General features: G+C 38.0%; 1 protein-coding gene across 3 annotated transcripts; it reads left to right on the forward strand.

Moving 5' to 3' along the window:
- The first annotated feature begins 8,090 nt into the window (after window positions 1-8,090).
- On the forward strand, window positions 8,091-13,337 carry LOC121991675 (protein trichome birefringence-like 14). Of its 3 annotated transcripts, XM_042545671.1 has the most exons (6): window positions 8,092-8,394; window positions 11,015-11,129; window positions 11,231-11,454; window positions 11,554-11,706; window positions 11,887-12,082; window positions 12,226-13,337. In XM_042545671.1, exons 3-6 carry the CDS (start codon window positions 11,304-11,306, stop codon window positions 13,052-13,054), a joined length of 1,329 nt encoding a protein of 442 aa, XP_042401605.1. In that variant the 5' UTR covers window positions 8,092-8,394; window positions 11,015-11,129; window positions 11,231-11,303; the 3' UTR covers window positions 13,055-13,337. The 3 variants fall into 3 exon arrangements, with proteins under 3 accessions (XP_042401606.1, XP_042401605.1, XP_042401603.1); XM_042545672.1 differs by lacking the exon at window positions 11,015-11,129 and having other exon boundaries at window positions 8,091-8,394; window positions 11,272-11,454; XM_042545669.1 differs by lacking the exon at window positions 11,015-11,129.

Below are 13,337 nucleotides of genomic sequence, written 5' to 3' on the forward strand. Positions count from 1 at the left end.
ATAAAAGGAATGTATATGTAACTAGATCAAAAATAAAATCCTAATTAAAAACTAAATACAGCTCCTGCTGTATTTTATAATACAATCATGCACACACATATAATTGCCCTTGATATGTCCAAGGGTCCAATCACACACATAAAGAAAACTATAAGCCATAATAGTTGGATCTTGCATCCACAAAGTTAGCACATCCTACTATTAACCTGCCTAAATTATGTATGACATGTGCATAATTAAACTAATACCAAATACACAGAGGCAAAGCCCTAGCTCTGATACCAATTGTTGGTTGTTACTCGGAAAACCTAGAGGTTCCACTGTACAAAAATTTTATACAAAGGTCTGAACCTTTTCCTAGCTACCATGTGTTCTTTTAAATTAAATTTTGGATCGCCTGCGGAACTTAACACATTTGATCCAAAACTTAATCTATTTATTCTTTTAGGTTTTGACTTAGATCTCCTGTGTAACTTTACACGTTTGATCCAAATCACCTAAGTTATTAATTCCATTAAATATTAATTTCCAAAATTGGTTCCCAGTACTGACGTGGCGAGGCACATGGCCTTCTTGGATATGGGAGCAACCACCACCGACTAGACAAAACCTTTTAAGGAAAGCTAATATTTAATTTCTTAAAATAACTTTAGGTTAACCGAAAAGAACAATCAAATCACAAGGAAAATAAAAAAAATAAAAGAACACAACATCGAAAAACATATTCGAAATACTAGAATCGTAAGCCTCTTGTATTTGGTATTTATTTCCAAAAATAACTAGTATGATGCGGAAAGGAAAAATTACTAGTTATACCTTTTAGAAAGACCTCTTGATCTTCTACCGTATTCCTGTTCTAACCTCGGACGTTGTGTGGGCAACGATCTTCCGAGATGAGAAATCACCAACACACCTTCTTCTCCTCCTTGCTAGGTTCGGCCAAAACAAAAGCTTCACCAAGGATGAAGAATAACACCAACTAAGCTCCAAGGGATGCAAGCTTTCTCTCCTTCTTCTTCTTCTTCTCCAAGTAGTATCCGGCCACCACAAGAGCTCCAAGCAAGAGATAGATTTCGGCCACCACAAAGAGGAAGAGAGGGAGGGAGGATGGCCGACCACAACACCAAGGAAAAGAGGGAGGGAGGATGGCCGACCACAACACCAAGGAAAAGAGGGAGAAAACAATAGAAGTAGTAACCCATGAAGGCACCCCTACCCCTTCTTTTATATTCCTTGGCTTTGACAAATAGGAAATTTATTTATAATAAAATTTCCTTAACTTTCCTTGACAATAATTAATTAATAAAAATTAAATAAAATTTCTTAATCAATTAATCATGGCCGGCCACCTCAAATAGACAAATTAGGAGAGTTTCAATCAACAATAAAAACTTCCTTATTTGTCTTTGGAAATTTTAAAAAATAAAATTTCCCTTTAAAATTCCTTCATGGTTGATAAAATTTTTTTTCTATAATTTTAATTTTCAACATGTGAATAATTTTCAAAGAGAAAAAATAAAATATCTTTCCAATCTACAAATAAGGAAAGAGATCTAATATCTTTCTTTTAATCTTTTGTAGATCCTTTAAAGAGAGATATTTTAATTTTAATTCTCTGTAATAAATTATATCTTCCACATAATAAAAATTAAAATTAAAAATCTTTTTAATTTTATTATGGCCGGCCCCCTTCTAGCTTGATTCCAAGCTAACTTGGCCGGTCCTCTTTAGGTGGGTATAGAAGGTGGGTATAGGTGGGTATAATACTCTATAAATAAGAGGCTACGATAGGGACCGAGAGGAGGAATTGGTTTTGGTCTCCCGATAAAATTAAGCATCCCGTGTTCGCCCCGAACACACAACTTAATGTAAGACCGATGCGGCCGGCTAGAAGGGGGGGTTGAATAGCCCTGAGTAAAACACAACCCTTTCTCGGACAATTAAGCTAACACTTGAAAAAAATAGATTAATCAGAAAGTAAAGCATAAAAACGAGGCACCGGTTTTGACTTGGTTACAACCGGGGAGGTTGTTAATCCAAGGAAGATTGTTGCACTAAAAACTCCTTCAGGCGGAGAAGCCTCGTTTACAGCAGTGTAGGCACAAAAAGAAAGAAGCTAATCAAAGCAATGGAAGCACACAAGTGTTGTTACAATTTCTGAACTGATGAAGAGCTTCTGGACCAAGGCTATATTTATAGCCTTGGTCGGGGCGCTGGAAGGTTCCTGGAGAGGGATAAATTTTATCCCCAACGTTGCTGAGATAATCCTCGATCGGAGAGAGAGCCCGGACCGAAAGTCAACATAGTTGACTTTTTCATCCGGGACCGCTTCTCTGGTTTCCCGCCGGTCCGGTTCTTCCGCTCCGGATCCGCTCGTTTGGGTGATCTCTGCCTTCGAAAAGGGCTCACCCAACCCAACTTCCGGTCTTCTCGGGCGTGCTTCCTCCGGCTTCTCGTCCTTGGAATTGCCGCGTGTTTCCTTCTCGTCCGCGAGCTCCGCAATCTTCGTCCCTCGGTCGTCGACCTTCTCGCTATTGCGTCTCTTGCTTCCCGAGCAATCTTCCGCTCGGCTTTCGTCCCTCGGAACCGCTGCGCTTCCTTCTCGTCCGGTGTACTCTTCCGCAGCACCTCGTACCTCGTGCTGTCCTTCTCGCTAGCTTGCGTCTTCCACTCTACCTGTGTTCCTAAGCTCCTGCACACTTAGACACAAGGTTAAATACAGGACCTAACTTAACTTGTTGATCACACCAAAACAACCTTGGGGGTCCAACAATCTCCCCCTTTTTGGTGTGATCAACCCAAGTTAAGCTAGGGTTAAAATAGACATAAACTTGAATTAAGTAAATTAGCTTAAATTGCAATTTAAGAGCAAAAAGATAGAAAAAATTAAATTCTATCTACCTCCCCTAGACTTATACTTTCCCTTCTCCCCTTTGATCACAAAAAATGGGGTTCCAAGAAAAATAATCTAAGGGTTAAAGACTTAGAAAAATATTTCTAAAAAATCTAAGTTTTTAAGAGATTTAGAAAGTTTTTCTAAGTAATTAAAGCTGAGATTTCTAGTTTCAAGAAAAAGTTCTTAACTTAGGAAAAAATAATTTTGAGAATATTTCTAAGTATAAAAATAAAAAATTCTAAGTTTGAAATAAAATGTTTTGAATAACCTTTTTCAAGCACTAATTAATTCTTGTATTAATGCTTCATTAGTAAGTTAATTAAACATTTATTTCAATATTTTGGCTTCCAGGTCGTGGCGAGGCACTAGGTCTTCTTGGTTATTGGAGCAACAACCACTTCCTTAGACAAAGCCTCATAAAGAAATTCTTTATTTAATTTTCTCACTTAAAGCGCTAATTTTACTTTTAAAATTAATTTAAGCATGATTTAGGAACCCAATATAGGTTCCAACCTACTGGATTAACTAAAAAGTTTTTAGGGACATATTTTCTAGAGATATTTTTAATTTGTCCCTGGTGATATCTATAATACCAATTCAAATTATTGAACATTCTAAAATTGGTTTTAGATGAGCAAGCAGAGTTTTTCAAATTTTCTACTTGAAAAATTAAATTTTGAATTTCTAATTTTAATTTTTCATTTTCTAAATTTGATTTATCTAGCATTTCTAATGGACAAGATGTAGCTAATATTGATTTTAAATATTTATTTTCATTTTCTAATTTGCAGCAATCTTTTGTTAAAATTTTAATGAATTTAAACATTTTATTAGGAGGAAGAGATCGTACCTCACTTACCTTGTCGATCTCGTTGTCGGTTTCTCCCCCTGAACTGCTGCTCTCTTCGGACGTGGCTCCCCCTTCATTGATGCTTTCGATGCTCATTTCTTGATTCGCATTCGTCTTGATGACTCGCCATTAACGCGAGCCCGGAGAACTCCTTGACTTCTGATTCCGACGACGTATCGTCCCACGTCGCTTTTAGGGCCTTGCGATTTTGGATAGGCTTCTTACCCTTGTCCTTCCCGTTGTTCTTCAGTTTAGGGTAATTGTCCTTGACGTGCCCTTCTTCATCGCAATGGTAGCAGCGGATGGTTCTTTTCTTTCTTCCCTGCGGATGGTTAGATTTCCTAGATTTACAAATATTTTTAAATCGTCTTACCATCATTACCATTTCCTCGTCGTCGAGAGAAGATTCTGACTCAGGTTCGTCTCTCGAAGCTTTAAGGGCGACATTATTCTTGGGCTCCTTCGGACCTGCACATCTTGACTCATGCACTTCAAAAGTTGAAAAGAATTCGTCTAATGAAATTTTTTCTAGATTTTTTGAAATGTAAAAGGCATCTACTAGTGATGCCCATTTTGAGTTTCTAGGAAAGGAATTTAGGGCATACCTTAGCGAATCTCGATTACTTACCTCTTCTCCGAGATTCGTAAGTCTGGTGATGAGATCCTGAATCCTCGAGTGGAGATGTGCAATTGTTTCACCTTCTTCAAATCGGAGGTTTGTAAGCTGGTTACGAAGTAAATCCCGTCTTGCAAGTTTGGCTTCGGATGTTCCTTTGTGTAACTCAAGGAATTTATCCCAAAGCTCCTTTGCCGAGTTGTAGGTACCGACTCGATTGACTTCTTGTGTTGGAAGTACACTTAGCAGATGAAATTCTGCTTTCTTGTTTGCCACGTGGTCAGCCTGCTCCTTCTTTGACCATTGATTTCTTGCTTTGCCCTCTGGTGCTTCATAGCCAAATTCCATTGTTAGTAATAAATCATAATCTGTTTCAAGAAATACCTCCATTCGCTTTTTCCAGCTAGCGAAGTCCCCTTCGAATTTTGGTGCGTGGATGTTGGATCCGGCCATCTTGTTGCTTCGTTTCGCGGTTAGTCTTCCATCACACATATTGTAGGACCGATGCGGCCGGCTAGAAGGGGGGTTGAATAGCCCTGAGTAAAACACAACCCTTTCTCGGACAATTAAGCTAACACTTGAAAAAGAATAGATTAAGCAGAAAATAAAGCATAAAAACGAGGCACCGGTTTTGACTTGGTTACAACCGGGGAGGTTGTTAATCCAAGGAAGATTGTTGCACTAAAAACTCCTTCAGGCGGAGAAGCCTCGTTTACAGCAGTGTAGGCACAAAAAGAAAGAAGCTAATCAAAGCAATGGAAGCACACAAGTGTTGTTACAATTTCTGAACTGATGAAGAGCTTCTGGACCAAGGCTATATTTATAGCCTTGGTCGGGGCGCCTGGAAAGGTTCCGGGCGCCCTGGGGGGGATAAATTTTATCCCCCAACGTTCAGATCGAGATAATCCTCGATCTGGTCAAAGTTACTGTTCCGGGCGCCCCGGACCCCGAAAGTCAACATAGTTGACTTTTTCATCCGGGACCGCTTCTCTGGTTCAGTCCCGCTTCGGTCCGGTTCTTCCGCTCCGGATCCGCTCGTTTGGGTGATCTCTGCCTTCCGGAAAAGGGCTCACCCGAACCCAACTTCCGGTCTTCTCGAGCGTGCTTCCCTCCGGCTTCTCGTCCTTCGGAATTGCCGCGTGTTTCCTTCTCATCCGCCAGCGTACTCATCCGCAGTCTTCGTTCCTCGGTCGTCGACCTTCTCGCTAGCTGCGTCTCTTGCTTCCCGAGCAATCTTCCACTCCGGCTTTCGTCCCTCGGAACCACCGCGCGCTTCCTTCTCGTCCGCCGGTGTACTCTTCCGCAGCGCCTCGTCCCTCGGACGCACAGCGTGCCGTCCTTCTCGCTAGCTGCGTCTTCCACTCGAGTACCTGTGTTCCTAAGCTCCTGTACACTTAGACACAAGGTTAAATACACAGGACCTAACTTAACTTGTTGATCACACCAAAACAACCTTGGGGTTCCAACACTTAATTTTATCAATAATAATTCATTCCACTAGAGAACTATTATTGAACTACCGCACCAATCACAAATTACATTTTTTTGGGCTCCTTCTTATTATGAGTGTGTTAGTCTCCCTGTGTTTAAGATATCAAATGTCCACTAATTAAGTGAGTTACTGACAACTCATTTAATTAATATCTTAGTCCAAGAGTAGTACCACTCAACCTTATCGTCATGTCGGACTAAGTCCACCTGCAGGGTTTAACATGACAATCCTTATGAGCTCCTCTTGGGGACATTATCAACCTAGTATCTCTAGGACACAGTTTCCTTCTATAATCAACAACACACACTATAAGTGATATCATTTCCCAACTTATCGAGTTTATTGATTCATCGAACTAAATCTCACCCATTGATAAATTAAAGAAATAAATATCAAATATATGTGCTTGTTATTATATTAGGATTAAGAGTACACACTTCCATAATAACTGAGGTATTTGTTCCTTTATAAAGTCAGTATAAAAGAAACAACCTCAAATGGTCCTACTCAATACACTTTAAGTGTACTAGTGTAATTATATAGTCAAGATAAACTAATTCCTAATTACACTATGACCTTCCAATGGTTTGTTCCTTTCCATTTTGGTCGTGAGCTACTGTTTATAATTTATAAGGTACTGATAACATCATCTTCTATATGTGACACCATATACTATGTTATCTACAATATAAATTAATTGAACAACTACAAACAAATGTAGATAAATTGACCAAATGTGATTCTTTATTTAACATAAATGTTTACAAAAAAAACTTAGGCTTTCAGTATACACTCCAACAGTATATTACTTGAAATTAATCATAGAGTTTTCTATACTCCATGGGGATGTTATAGTCTTAATCTCACATTATGTGATATGATAAATTGTTGTCCTAAAGTAATGTCTTTTTTTAGTGTTATACAACGCAGATATTCATTATTATCTTTTTCTACTAAGGATCATGTGCAAAGTCTTATGGTCAAGCCATTATCACAAACACGATAGGAAAGTCATGTTGAAAGCGTGAAACCCATAAAACAACATATTTTAAAAATACGAGATGTTTTAATTGATTTGACAAACACTTATGATGACTCAAAAATAAAGAGCGAAGCTGAGGGTTTGACATCATTTGAACTTGAGAATTTTAAGTTTCTGATCAAAATGATACAAGTTATTATATAAGATTAACATTGTCAATAAGTTTCTCCAATCAAAAAATATAGATATTGATGTTGCTATCAAAAAGTTAAAGGGGTTTATTTCTTTTCTCCAAAAGTTAAAGAAAATTTGGGTTTGATCAAATCTTGGTTAAAGTTGAACATATTACAAATGAAATGAGAATTGAACATGTTTTTCGAGAAAAGCGTATCATTTGAAGAAAAAGACAATTTAATGAGATCAACAATGAAGAGTTAACCCAATCTCTTAAAGAATTTTTCCAAGTTAATTACTTCTTGTTTATAATTGATCAAATTTTTTCTTCACTTCAAACTCGGTTGGAGCAATTTTAAAAGTACGAAAAAAATCTTTGGGGTTTTATTTAGTCTAGAGAAGGTAAGTCTATTGATGAGGATGGTCTCTTGAGCTCATGTGCCAATCTTCAAAATTCATTAACACATGATGAACGCTCTAATATTAATGGATCATATTTATTTCTAGAACTAAAGTTATTAAGATACTAATTACCTGGAAAAGCAAAAAGAAGTAATTGATGTGCTGAATTATTTGAAAATTATGAATAATTGTTATAAAAATGCTTACATTGCATATCGAGTTTTGTTGATCATACCATTTATAATTGCATCTTGTATTTGTCGAAAGAAGTTTTTTAAAGTTAAGTTGATTAGAATTTATTTTCAATCAACTATATTGTAAAAAAAATTAAATGAGTTAACTATGTTATCTATAAAAAAAAATTATTAAAAAAATTGATTATACAAACTTAAGCAATACTTTAGTTTAAAAAATAAAAAAATTACGAGACAAGTAATATCGAGGGACTATGTATTGAATCAGAATATAAATTTTATATTTGGTTTGGTTTTTTTAGTATTTAATTATGACATATTATTTTTATAATATATTTTATCTATATTTTATTTTTAAATTTTATAATAGAAATATTATTATATTTATATCGATAAAAAAATATATGAATATTAAATTTCTAGGGTACCATATTTCAGCATGTCCGGCATCGGAGTCCTTCCCCATCTCGTAGGGGCAGTCCGGAGGGACGGGCATGGGATTATCACCGATAACGACAAGAAAACAAATACAAGAGGGAATATTAGATATTTAGATCGCATGCTTGGAGACAAAGGATCTGATAACAACAATGGCAGCACGCGCTTTCCACTTCGATTTATGCTTCGACGGAGAATCCAACGGCTGCCCATCCACTTCTCCGCCTCCTCCTGACACCATTGTCATCCACACAGTCACTCTCTCCTTCCTCCTTCCTCTTCGTCCAATCCATCCGTCGCCGCCTCAGCCGCTGCCTTCGACTGCTCCGACTCGATCCCACCCGGCATTGGTACGGACAGATATGTTCTTCCTCAAGAAAATTCCATTTTTTTTTTTAAAAAAAATTCTTTTGGTCATCGCGTGCCCTAAATTTCTTCCGGCAGCGTTTGGCGTTGATGATTCCAATAGAAAGTGCGGTTTTTGATGACTGAAACTTTCCCTAATTTATTGGCTACATCGAGTTCTCGCTCATGTCTCTCGTGAGATTTGGCGGGTATCCGGTTTGGACGTCTGCTTGATTTAACTTAAGTTAAATTCCTATATTTCTATCATTGCTGATGTTGATTTTGAAGTTTGATCGGGTTAGTCTGAGATTATCATCCTTGAAAGGTTTAATTAGATTTTGTCCAATAAAACTTGTTATTTGGATCTCTGACGCCTCTCGATCAGAACTGGTAGGTTTCTTAGAGTTCATGAGAAAGAAGAGCAGCCACTTCAATGCGTTGGGGAAACATGGTTGATTGAGATGGAAATATGGTGCTAAAAGCTAGTTGTGACATAATCAGTCACTGTTATACTTTCTACCAGGCTATCGTCTTTTGTTAAACCTCGATTTACTTTGTATCACTATTCACTGGTTTAAGTATTAATCTAATTCCTTAGGTGTCCTCTTGGTAATATTTTTATCATGCAAGTTGATGATGATTCGATTTTATCACATCCATGAACCAATGAATTCCGATGCCAAGTAAAGTAGAGAAGTTTCATCAACAAATTTATACATTTCAGTTATATCATATTGTAGAATCGTTGCACACGTGAGAGGGCGGGTTTGAATCACGTGGTTTTAGAAAATCCATCTTTTTCGGTTTTATAAATGAGTACGCAGCGGAAAAACTAAGTAAACCAGAAACTGAAAAAGCACAAGAACTTAAGCGGTTTTACTTGGTTCAGAGCTTTTGGCGACTCCTACTCCAAGACCCAGGTCTTCTTCTGGAACCGTCGGAAGAGGGAATCGAGTACAAATAAAAGAATAGGAAAGTATAACAAACCTACACTTTCCTTTTACAGGTATATAAAGTAAGTACAAAATTAAAACCTGTTACCAACACGAAGACGTCAGAGTGGGAACTCTCGTGTGTCAGTGACAACTTGTTTGCAGTAGTCGGGCGTGACAGTGTTGTAGCAGAACAGCAGCACGAAGTCGGAACAGTCGGAGCAGTCGGAATGTCGGATGAACGCGTAGAAGCTTGTAGAAGAAGTGATGAAGAAACACCGGTCAAAACTCTCTTTTATTGAGGGTTGAAGGCGCTTTCCATAGCACTTGAGGCGCCTTCCATCCGCTAAGTTTTATCCCGAATAGCTCGCCTCTTATCGTCAACAAAGTCCTCAATGTTATTCGACCGAAGGTGCCTTTAAGCCTCTCCAAGGCGCCTTCCATTGCCCAGCTCAAGGCGCCTTCCTTTGCATGGAAGGCGCCTCGGGTATTGTTCACTGGAGGCATTTTGTGCTTCTTTCGTCCTGCAAAATATGTTAGTCAACAAAACAAAGTATACCTTGTGAGACGAAGTTAGTACAATAATCAAATAGTAGTATTAATTAGATCCTATCTATCCGAGACCAGGATTTAATCAAGGTTTCAGTTTAAGTTTCCAAAATATACCTAAACTAGACTTACACCTAAAGTTCCAAATTGAAACTTGTCTTCACTAGAACACTTTTCTCCCGTGACTTTCCTTACCATGCAGAATCACTTGACTCTTCCTTGGTCCTCCAGGTCTTCCCGCCAGATATCGGGTCACTCCTTGGCCTAGCTAGACTTTTATACTAGCTATTAAGTCCTTCATACCTAGCTAGATTTCAGCTTAGTGTCAAACCAGTGAAGTCCTGCACACTTGGTAGAAAAGGTTAGATCACAACACATCTAACTTTAGTCCGCATGTCATTCATCAAAATTTAGGTTTGATCATTGGTGCCAAATGCACCAACACATATAAGTATCAAGTTTATTTTTTTTCGGAGCACTAGTGAAGGATGGCCTGTAAAACTTTATAAAACAGGTTGGAATAGCAAAGCTTGAATCCTGTGGTATCCTCCAAGCTGTTTTGACAAGGAAAAAAAGAAGAAGATATAGTCTTGGTCCGGAATTACAAATTTATTTTATTACGTGCCTTGTCCTTTTGAACATTTCGTGCTTGCTGGTTATCTTCTCAGTATTATCCATTTTTCATTTACGAAATGGATGATGCCTTTCAGTTAACTAAGAAAACATGGATGATTGATAAATGAAAGGATAAGTTAGGGTCCTGTGATTATTTTATTGCACTAACTTCTGTTTGGAGCAATATTTGCATCTGTTCCAACGTAACACAATATTTTTTGCTTCACTATGGTTTCAACTCTATGGTTAAATGCACCTTCCGTTTAATGATTTTATGATTTAGTATTTTAGAAGGAACTCACAAAGCTCATCAGGGAAACTGAGATTTCTTTATTATTTACCTACTACAACCATTGCAATCCCCGTTGAGATTTCATAAGGCATTTGTAGTCAAGAAAATTCTTTAAATTATGGTTTATATATATATATATTTTAATTTTTTTTGGTTTACACTAGTACTCTAGAAGGAAATAAGACAGCTCATTATGGAAACTGAGCTGTTTAGTATTCTTGTTGTTATCACCTGCAGCTTACAAAATCAACTTAGTTGAATGCAAAGGCATATAGAATCTAGGAAACAAGTCAAATTTATTGGGACAAGAAGACGGATAGATTCCTTTCCGATTAAGTAGTGATTTAAGGAGGTGCTCTCAGTAATTTTATTCTCTATTATTTGGAAGGCTATTCAATTATTCCTCTGCATCATTGTGCAAGTTTAATGCGTGTTAGTCCTTTTCTTTGGCAGACATGAAACTGTATCCTATGATGCAATATCCAAATTTTTAGGCCAAGAAGTGATCCGGCTTTCTTGTAGAGGGATGAAATTGGGAAATCTAAATGGACTGAAAGGTAAGCAGCTTTCACTCACTCTCATCATCATCTTCACAACACTCCTTATTTGGAAATGGGAGAGAATGCCATACCAAGATTCTTTCCACCAACAACAGGACCTGGATTTGTTCCCTCAAGGTTTGTCCCATTGTTTCATTTGTATGTTTTTCTCTCTTTTGAGTTTTTGTATTCATTATTCTTGCATCATACAAAGGTGTTTTTTTTTTCTACTTGTAGTTGCTAAGGTAGACTATGGGAATAAGCAACCTTTGGCCGAGGAAGACTTTCCTGATGTTGAGGCAGCCGGCCATCAGACAAGTGGAATGGCGGTTCAAGTTCCCAGCTATAATGTTGAAGGTTCTATGACAGCAAGTAAACAACCAGAAGCTGGTAAGAATTTTCACTCACAAATTGTAACTAACGTAGATAGCTTTGTGTTTTCTAAGATCAACTTATATGCAAGAGGTTAAAGAGAGATCTATTTATCATGCTCATGATATTTTTTGACTTGTTACTCGCAATGAAATTTATGAAATTATCTTCTTAATGGTTCTTGTTTGTCTCTCTTAGAATGTAACTTCGCAAAAGGAAAATGGGTGGCAGACAAGGGAAGGCCTTTGTATTCTGGGTTTGAATGTAAACAGTGGCTCTCCGAACCTTGGTCGTGTAGATTGACTCAGCGTCCAGACTTCTCCTATGAGAAATTCAGATGGAAACCGGAAAATTGTGATATGCCAGAGTTTGAGGGCTCCAATTTCTTAAGAAGGTGCGATTTACTTATTTATTTAGTTTTAACCCTATATTTTGCTTCATCTCCGATGATCTTATCCTTGGACAAAAGTTTTATCTTATTCTGGAGATACTAAGGAATGGATCCTTTGATCTTCTTATAATTTGGATGTCTTTCAGATTGCAGGACAAAACTATTGCTCTTGTAGGGGATTCCTTGGGGAGACAACAGTTTCAATCACTCATGTGTATGGTCACTGGTGGTAAACAAAGACCAGATGTTGAAGATGTTGGTTCGTGGTATGGTTTTACCATGGGTCCAAATGACAAACGACCAAATGGTTGGGCTTATTGGTTCCCGAGCACAAACACTACCATCTTGTACTATTGGTCTGCAACCCTCTGTGATGTAGAACCTCTGAATGTGTCAGATCGAGCTACTAGTTATGCGATGCACCTTGATAGACCGACATCATTTTTGAAGCAAAATCTCCATAAATTTGATGTTCTGGTTCTCAACACTGGCCACCACTGGAACAGAGGGAAGCTTAGAGCCAATCGGTGGGAAATGTTTCTCAACGGAACACCCAACACTGACAGGAAGCTTGCATCCATGGGTAGTGCCAAAGACTTCACCATTGACAGTGTCGTGAAGTGGTTAGACAGCCAGCTACCACACCATCCTAGACTGAAAGCATTTTATCGGTCAATATCTCCCAGGCATTTCTTTAATGGAGAGTGGAATTCCGGTGGTACTTGCGATAATTCCAGGCCTTTAGCTGGAGGAAATGCAGTTTCACCAGATGCCGCCATTGATGCTGCTGCGGTGAGCGCCGTAAATGGCACAAGGGTTGTGCTTTTAGATATCACTGGTTTATCCCAACTGAGAGATGAAGGTCATATATCCAAGTACAGTATTAAAGGCACTGAAGGTATGCAGGATTGCTTGCATTGGTGCTTGCCAGGTATACCAGATACATGGAATGAGGTCCTAGCCGCGCAGCTTTAAGCTACTTCTTACTAAGAAATTTTCTCCAAAGGTTTGCCTTCCCTGATTCAATTTTACCTCGCCAACTGATGAACTTTCTTTGGAGGAAACACAAAGTCAAGAAAGAAAACAAGCCTGTTTTCCTGGCCCAGAGATTCTATGAAGATGTATGAATGCACAAAATCTAGTGATTTTGCAATTTTTGTTACTATTTGCATAACAATTGGCAGAAGATTGTATTTTATTGTACTTAAAAAAAGATTAAATACAGATCATGCAAGGAACAAGAACCTCATTCCCACTT

This window comes from Zingiber officinale, chromosome 6B, assembly GCF_018446385.1.
Source record: "Zingiber officinale cultivar Zhangliang chromosome 6B, Zo_v1.1, whole genome shotgun sequence".
In the NCBI taxonomy this organism is placed as follows: domain Eukaryota; kingdom Viridiplantae; phylum Streptophyta; class Magnoliopsida; order Zingiberales; family Zingiberaceae; genus Zingiber; species Zingiber officinale.

Bases quoted from the DNA above. Each gene is read 5' to 3' on its own strand.
- LOC121991675 (XM_042545672.1), top strand. From the start codon at position 11,304: ATGAAATTGGGAAATCTAAATGGACTGAAAGGTAAGCAGCTTTCACTC. The intron at 11,455-11,553 runs GTTTGTCCCATT...TTCTACTTGTAG, and splicing joins CCTGGATTTGTTCCCTCAAG to TTGCTAAGGTAGACTATGGG. The intron at 12,083-12,225 runs GTGCGATTTACT...GATGTCTTTCAG, and splicing joins GGCTCCAATTTCTTAAGAAG to ATTGCAGGACAAAACTATTG.